The sequence below is a fragment of the Petaurus breviceps genome, unplaced genomic scaffold (genome assembly GCF_028583685.1).
Source record: "Petaurus breviceps papuanus isolate PSGF00001 unplaced genomic scaffold, PetGlider_PUasm1.0 188, whole genome shotgun sequence".
Taxonomy (NCBI): domain Eukaryota; kingdom Metazoa; phylum Chordata; class Mammalia; order Diprotodontia; family Petauridae; genus Petaurus; species Petaurus breviceps.
The window spans coordinates 38,592,897-38,600,675 of NW_027185804.1; the positions used below are offsets into that span (position 1 = coordinate 38,592,897).

Genomic DNA, 7,779 nt, shown 5'->3' on the forward strand with positions numbered 1-7,779 from the left:
TCGGTCCGGGCCCCCGGAGGCAGCGGGTGCTGGCTACCCAGGGTGCGCTTCTCGGCCTGGGACACCATGCTGCCCGGCTCCCACTGAGCCTGCCGAGGTTCATTTTTTCCTTCACTGAAAAAAGACGTAATAGGATAAAGTAGCATCAAAAGTGGGATATGCCCTTTGCTTGTAGTAGATGGGGCCAAGATGAATGAAAGTAGAGAGGAGTCTCCCTGCCAGTTACTTTTTTGTTTTTTGATTTATTTTTTTTCTGGAAAAGATACATTTTATTTCCCTGGATATGACAAGCCAAAAAAGACTAGGAGGAAGATGATGCGTAAGGAGATAATTAAACAAAAGTCTCCTTTGACGAATTCAAGTCACATGAGACAGATGAGTTACATGCACAGTCCTGTTAGATGTGATTGCTGAGTAACTTTCAGGGATAATTTCAAGATCAGAAAAATGATAGCATGACAAGAGTGGTGCAGATCAGTGTCATCCCAATTTTCAAAAACAAAGAAAAAAAGAAAACAAATAGGGAACACTCTGCAAATTTCCAGTCTGTTAGCTTGATTGTGATTCCTGACAAAATTCTTATGAATAGAATGTGCCAAATGAATTTAATTTCATTTTTCCTCATGAGGAGCAGAAAACTATAGATCTAATTTACCTAGCTTTTAGCAAAACATTTTAATAATCTGTTTTTCCTATGTTTGTTAAGGAAATAAAAAACATGGCTTGTATAAGAATACAATCAAATGAATTCAAAGCTGATTGGCTGTGTGGACTTAAAGGTGTTGGTTAATGATTCAATGTCAATATACAAGATATCTATAGCAAAGGACCACAGAGAATTGTGTTGCATCCTACACAACTGAATAATTCTCTTAAAGACTTGAATATATTTATGAAACATGTGTTAATCAGATTTACCAAATATGTAAAGACTGTGGATGATGGCTAACAAAGTCTTATGGTCAAGTTCCTTAAGTTTCTTCACAGGCTAGAAAAATGATCTGATTCCAAGAAGATGAAATTTGTTAAGGGTATGTGGAATTCCTTCGCTGGAGAACAGCAAGAATTAAAAAAAAAACAGTTTTGAGGCTTTTAGTGGATGATGATTTTGATTTGATTTAACAATGCATAATGTAGCAGCCAAAAAGGGATTGCTACTTTGGCCTCTTCTAAAATGAGTTCATCTTTCAGTAAAATGAGGCATCAATGTCTAGGCACTCTGCCCTCATTAGTCTGCTTTGGGAATGCTTTAGTTCCTTTTGGCACAGAAAAATTTAGGTAGGACCTTGATAACCTGGAGTTTCCAAAAGAGTGCTTTGGGACCATTTTCTATCAGATTTATGTGAAGGAAAAGTGCATCATTAACCTGTAGAAGAGAAGACAAGGGGGTGATGACTGTCTTGAATATTTCCATGGCTTTCAAGTGGAGGAAGGATTAGGCTACTTCAGGTGCTTCCAAGAGGCCAGAATCAGGAGCAGAAGATGAGAGCTATGAAGAGGGAAGTTTAGTTTTAGTGTCAAGGAAAAAAATCCTTGGGGGGTGGGGCCAATATGATGGAATAAAAGAAAAATATATTCCAAAGATGCAAGCTGTACAAAGTGGGATGGGGTGCCTTGACATGTAGGTTAATTCCTTCCTTGAACATCAACAAGCTGATGTATTTTACTGAGGGTGACTTTCGTGTGTGGGTTCATATGGATGATCTTCAAGGTCCCTTCTTACTCTCAAATTCTGGGATTATGTAATTTGAGCTGGGGATAAAATCACTTGGAGAAGTTTCTTTTTTAAATTTAAAGTTTATTTTTGCAATTAAATTAGGAAAGGTGCAGCATGAAAAGAATATTTAACATGATGATGACCAAGACACAGAAATTCCTTTTGGTGGATAAGTTTGCAAAGGAAATTCAGTTACAGCGTATAAATTGGACAATGTACTTGTTAGAAATCCACTAATGATATCGATGCAGGTCATTCTTTCATGATTGCTAATTGCCACAATGCTGGAGAACAGACTATGGTGTCAAGAAGGAAGTAAATGAACGTTAGACAGAAAAAGGAAATGGGATTGGCCACATCCAAAGAAATTTCTAGGATTCTGGTCTGGTAGTCCTTCTTTTCCTTCACTGGGTAGTAGATCCCTATTATCACACTGTTCAGCTTTTGTTACACTGTACAGTTATTGTTACATTGCTCAGTAAATAGTTTTCTTGGGTTAAATGGTCAAATTAGAAAATAACTAAGCTGAGAATTTTTTTTTAATACTTTGAAAGAAGCCAGATATTGGCCCAGTTTTCCCCTCAATAACATGAAGACTTTCAAGTTGAATTTGTCCAGTATTTTTTTCACTGCCAATGTGTCCTACTTTTATTATTCTATAGATTTCTGCTTTACATTTTTTTTTTTTGCTTTTTTTGGAGGGGGAAAGGCTAGGCAATTGGGGTTAAGTGACTTGCCCAAGGTCACATGGCTGGTAAGTTTTAAGTACCTGAGGCTGGATTTGAACTCAGGTCTTCCTGATTCCAGGGCTGGTGCTCTATTCACTGTGTCACCTAGCCACCCTTCTGTTTTACGTTTTTAATTCAATGGGAAATGTGATTCGCATCCACCAATGAGCACAACAGGTTCTCATGATCTCAGAGTCACTGTTGAGCAGTATAAAGGGGCTGAGAGCTTGAAAGCACATGGAAAGAAAAAGTGAGAAATGAAGTAAAACAGGACTAGAGACTTTAGAAAAAATTATATACATCAGAAAGATGTTACTCAATAAATTAAAGCTAACAAAAGTAGTCCCCAGTAGCAAGATGGCTGTGGCAGCGTGGATCTCTGGTGAGGCTCTTCGAGACTGGGTAGTGATGTGAAGGTGTTGAAGTCGCTGGTGATGTCTGCACAAGAAAGATGCAATATAGCCACTGGTAATGGCCATGAGACCCACATAAAAACCATCATGAAAAACCTTCCAGATTAGGAACATTTTAGTCTTCTTTGCATCAAGGTCTAAAGCACTAAATCCAATGTTATCTTCCTCTTTACTGTGTGTTCTGTTTCTGTAACCAATGACATACGTAGGCAGAACTGCATCTATGAGTAGATGCAGGACCCAGCAGACAAGACAGAAATGGAAGATGCCCTTCAGAAACCTGGTTTTTAGCTCTGCCTTTATGAGACTGTTTGGACTGATTGTGATGGCCTGGAAGAAAACCAGGTGGAAGGAACAACAGAGGGAAAGGCTACGAGTCACTCGGTGCAGGTAAGTTAGAAAGATACACCCTGTAGAATCCACAAAATATTTTAACCCCCAGACTTCAATTGTTTGGGGAATTCCCCTGAAAAGAAATAACAGGATATTGCTAAAGAGGAAATGGATAAGAATCAGAATTCTGGATCTTGTTTTCCTAGAACAATTGAGCTTAAAACTGTATTGGAATATCAGGAAGGAGTTCCCGAAGACTCCAATTACTATCTGGCTCAGGTAGATAATCCTCAGGATTTCATTTAGAAAAATCATTAGATGAATTTAGAAGTCTTTGTCAGAAGAATTATCACCAGATAAAAAGTCACCTGGAGAGAAATAAAGAGCAACATGGAAGTTAATGAGAAGCTTTTTCACCTAAAACATGAGAAAGAGAAAGGTTATGCATACGGGTCAGGAAAGGATGAAGGTCCAACAAATGTTCATGGAACATAGATCCACCAACCCTTCCACCAGTGAAATCATTATTAAGCTCTTCATTTGTATTATAAAAAATAACAGCACATTGTTGTATAACAAGACACCTCACAAACCCATTGCTTACTAGAATGTGCAGCTGATTAAATCCCCTGTGAACTTTGCAGAATGAATAGGCATTGTGTAACTGGTTCTGATCGATAACTGGATGTTTAAGAGGCAGGATTTTTATTGACTGAGTCAGAAATGAGGTGCATTTGGAAGGCATGATCTATCTGACATGGCCACCTTTATTTTTCCTTACCTGACTTCAATATAAGAAACACATCCTTTAAACACATCCTCTGAATGGGGAGATGCCTTGGTCCATCCCCATGTGGAGGCAACATGTAGTTTAGCAACATAGGCCTCTGTTTTTGTGCTTTTCCATTTGTTATTTGTCACTTTTAGGTTAAGAGATCTTTGAGTCAGTTATTATATTGTAAACTTACAAAGGTCAGAATGGCAGACAACTGGGACCTGGAGTCCATGCTCAATTTTTCAGCTTACCATGAGGAAGAAAGCCCTGAAGGACCTCTTGATCTAACATAGGCAAAGGCCACCAAGAAATGTCAGCAGCAATTCATTCATTGGCTATGCCACTTTTGGTAATGAACTTTGAGGGTCAATGCTTTATTTAAATTGCATCATGTTTGAACCTATGCCTTTCAGGAATGGACATGATAGATGAAAGAGTGTGTCTACTCCATGTCAGTTTTATCCCACCTTCCTTCAGAGGGAAATTATTATATTTTATAAGAACACCTGTTCTAGTTATATCTTCATGGGATATATTATATCCCTTTTTTTCAGCCTGGCTGTTGTGAACTGCTTGCATGAAATCAGTGCACTAATTTACTGGAGAATTTACAGGAATGGGACTCTATCTGATAGCATTAGAAAAAGTCCCCTCAATTCCTCAGGTGCACCTTTAGAATGCTGGGGAGGAGACATAGCTTGCCATGCTTGAAGACCTGACTTGTCTAAGAGTGGAAATTGGGATGAAGATTTCTTTGAAGATTATATAGCCTAAATTAATACATCAAGTTTAGAAAGTGTTTTCTGTATTATTTTTTTTAAATCTGTGAGACAGACATTACACACATATTAATCACCCTGATTTTAGAAACCTGGAAACTGAGCTTCACAGGTATTAAGTGGTTTACACAGTTTCACATGCTTTATTAGTGTAGCCCTTGAAACTTATACTGAAGCTTCCTAACTGTACATTCATAGATTTTTGCCCCTATACATTAGTAGGAGTCAAATTCTCTGCCTTATATTAGATAAAATTTGACATTTGTGTGGGGAACAAGGAGGTACAGCATATAATACTACAGAGTGTGATTGACCTAATGTATCAATTACAAATATCAGAAGACGTCAGAGAAATCGAATAAATGATGAAGGCTGAATTTTTCAAGAGTGCTAATCTGAAAAGATCAATTGTGAGAATACAAAGGAAGTAGAAAGCAGAGAGGGAATTCAAGGAATGGGAAAGATGGCTTAAGCATAGAGGAAGAAATATGAATGGGACTGAAGCCTGAGCAGAAAAGAGGTAAAGACCCATATTTATTGAGTAGTGGAGAATAAGTTTGGATAAATGGGTAGAGTCAGAATATGGAGGGTCCCCAAAGCCTGTGATCCTGACTTGGGCTCAGAACATTGACCCGGGATGAATTGCAGGGATAAGGTAAAGGGGAACATATATTTTTCTTCATAAAGTTAGGTTCTCTTTCATTCTGATTAATCAACATAGCAATATGAATAGTATTACTGAAATATTGCTTAAGAAAAAGGGGATACAAATGACCTGCCAAGACGATGGGAGAGGAAAGAGCAGTACAGCTCAGGTGTTCTTATATTCACCTTCCCCTAATTAATGCAACATAAAAAAGAAAAGGCACTAGATCAAGTTATGAATGGTTAGTTCAGCAAAGATTTTAGTAAGTAATTTTTCCAGCCATGATCCATATAGGGAGATAGAAAGAAGACTTTGAGGCCCTAGAGACAATGCTTAGTCAGGAGGTTGGAGTCTAATGTGTGGAGACTTCCAGTATAGAGATCAGTGTGGGACCTGGACCTGTGCCATTGGAAAAGAAGAGGTCCCAGGTGCAAGACAAAAAGCCTGACGTAGAACAAGGAGGGGAACGATGTACCAAATGATAGCTAGCCTATATAGGGATCAGCTAAAGGAATTCGATTGAAAAAGAAAGATTTAGGATAGGAACATAATCATTAGGCCTTCAAATAATTTTTGTCTGACATGTAGAGAAGGAATTAATATTTTTCTGCTCAGTCCTCTAGGACAACTGGAATAAATAGTTGGATGCAATAAGGAAGCAGATGTTGCTTGATGTAAGGGAAACTGTGTGCTGTAGTTCAGACCTGCTGGTTTTTCCCTGCTCTTCACTTTTACCATCCAACAAGCTATCTATTCCCTAATGATGCCTATTTCTCCTTCCTTATTCTTCTTCCCTTCAGCCCAGCCCCTTCTACACCTATCTACACACACACACACACACACACACACACACACACACACACAAATTTCTAACCTTCTACACAGGAGGTTACAAAAGTTTTAATTTACTTCAAAGCTGGGCTTAAAGTCACAAAATGACTGCAGTGAAAATGTTTTACATGATTACACACGTTTAATCTATATCAGATTACTTGCCATCTCAGGGAGGGCAAAAGGGAGAGAGGGAGAGAGTTTTAGAATTTGAAACTGAAAACTTAAAAAAAGTTTAAGTTTTAAATATATAATTGAGGAGAAATGAAATATTACTTAAAAAACCATACTAAGACTTTTGAGACATACTGCCTGTTTAATTTACCAATCTAGAACCTTCAGTTTCCAAGTTGATTTGCACTTCCATGTCTTGTGAGCTCATAATTAGAGACCATTCAGATCCATACAAAATGACACCATTCCCCAGCTCACCTTCTTAGTCTCTCCATCTCCTTCTCCAAGAGATATGAGAGGCAGAGACCTGAGTTCTTTCCTAAGATCTTGTACAGGATGCTTGCTTCCTATGGGAGACAGCACCATGCTTATTTCAGCAAATTCTTGGTGCAATCCCCAGCACCCAGTGACTCAGGACCCTGATTTCCTTCTCTTAGAAGAGAAATTGCCTCTATCAAGCTGTATCTCTGTGAGTAAATTTGGGGTCACTTACCAGGCTGATCTCTTCTGCCAGGGCAGAAGGTAGAGCTGTAGGAATGACACTGTACATGTGTGTGTATGTGTGTGTGTATCTCTGTGTTTATGTAGATAGTCATGGGGGGGGGGTGAGTCTGGCCAGCACCAGAATTACATATTAAACTAAGTATGAAATCATTTCCCTTCAGAGCTGTGATTATCATATCACTTGTCGAAAAATTAATAGTCTTCATAGAGAAAATTTGTAATGTCAGTAGAACCAAAAAACAACAACAACCTTTTCTCTAAGGTACCTATTCCCACTAACAATGGTTATTGATTAATTGTAAACTCCAATGGAGAACCAGTGAGCAGCAGGGAGAAAAGGTTTTCTGTGTTTCAGGAGAGAGAAAGGTGAAGTGACAGCCAATCTGCATCACAAAGAGCAAGACAGGAACCTTGAAGAGTGTGGAGGGCCCCTCTGTATGTGGTTTCCCATGTTTTTTGTTGCTGATTGCACATATTCATATGGACAGTTCTTCAAGAATGGGTCAAAATTGTAGAATTTGGATCTCTGCATTTTGGGAGAGTAGATGGCTATGGAGTTCAAAGATAAGGGTTAAGTGAAATAATGCCTGACTTTAAGATTGACACCTTATAATTTCCATTACCTATATTATCTATTATTGTATTTATAACAATTATGTGATGTTGACCTTAAAGGAAGTCAAATACTGGAAGCCAAAATAGAGAGAACTTCCATTCAACCTGCCTTTCTTCGGATGCCCTGGAGCATGGGGGGAGGGACAACCTGATGCTGGAATAGATATCTTCTGGCTGTGTGAATGTTCAAAGGAAGCATAATTTATGCCTCATACTTGATTAAGGAACAACAATAAATTTTAGGTTTGAGTGACCCCCAATGAC

General features: G+C 38.5%; 1 protein-coding gene and 1 pseudogene across 1 annotated transcript; both read right to left on the reverse strand.

Annotated features, from left to right (window-relative positions):
- Positions 1-68, reverse strand: part of LOC138163286 (BRCA2 and CDKN1A-interacting protein pseudogene) — a 1,364-nt pseudogene extending 1,296 nt beyond the window's left edge.
- Positions 69-2,567: 2,499 nt separating this feature from the next.
- LOC138163287 (vomeronasal type-1 receptor 4-like) lies at positions 2,568-3,506 on the reverse strand. The gene has a single exon (XM_069090836.1). The coding sequence runs from the start codon at positions 3,504-3,506 to the stop codon at positions 2,568-2,570; it is 939 nt and encodes a 312-aa protein (XP_068946937.1).
- Positions 3,507-7,779: the final 4,273 nt, after the last annotated feature.

Excerpts from the sequence above, each read along its gene's own strand:
- LOC138163287 (XM_069090836.1), bottom strand. The coding sequence starts at position 3,506 with ATGATTTTTCTAAATGAAATCCTGAGGATTATCTACCTGAGCCAGATA.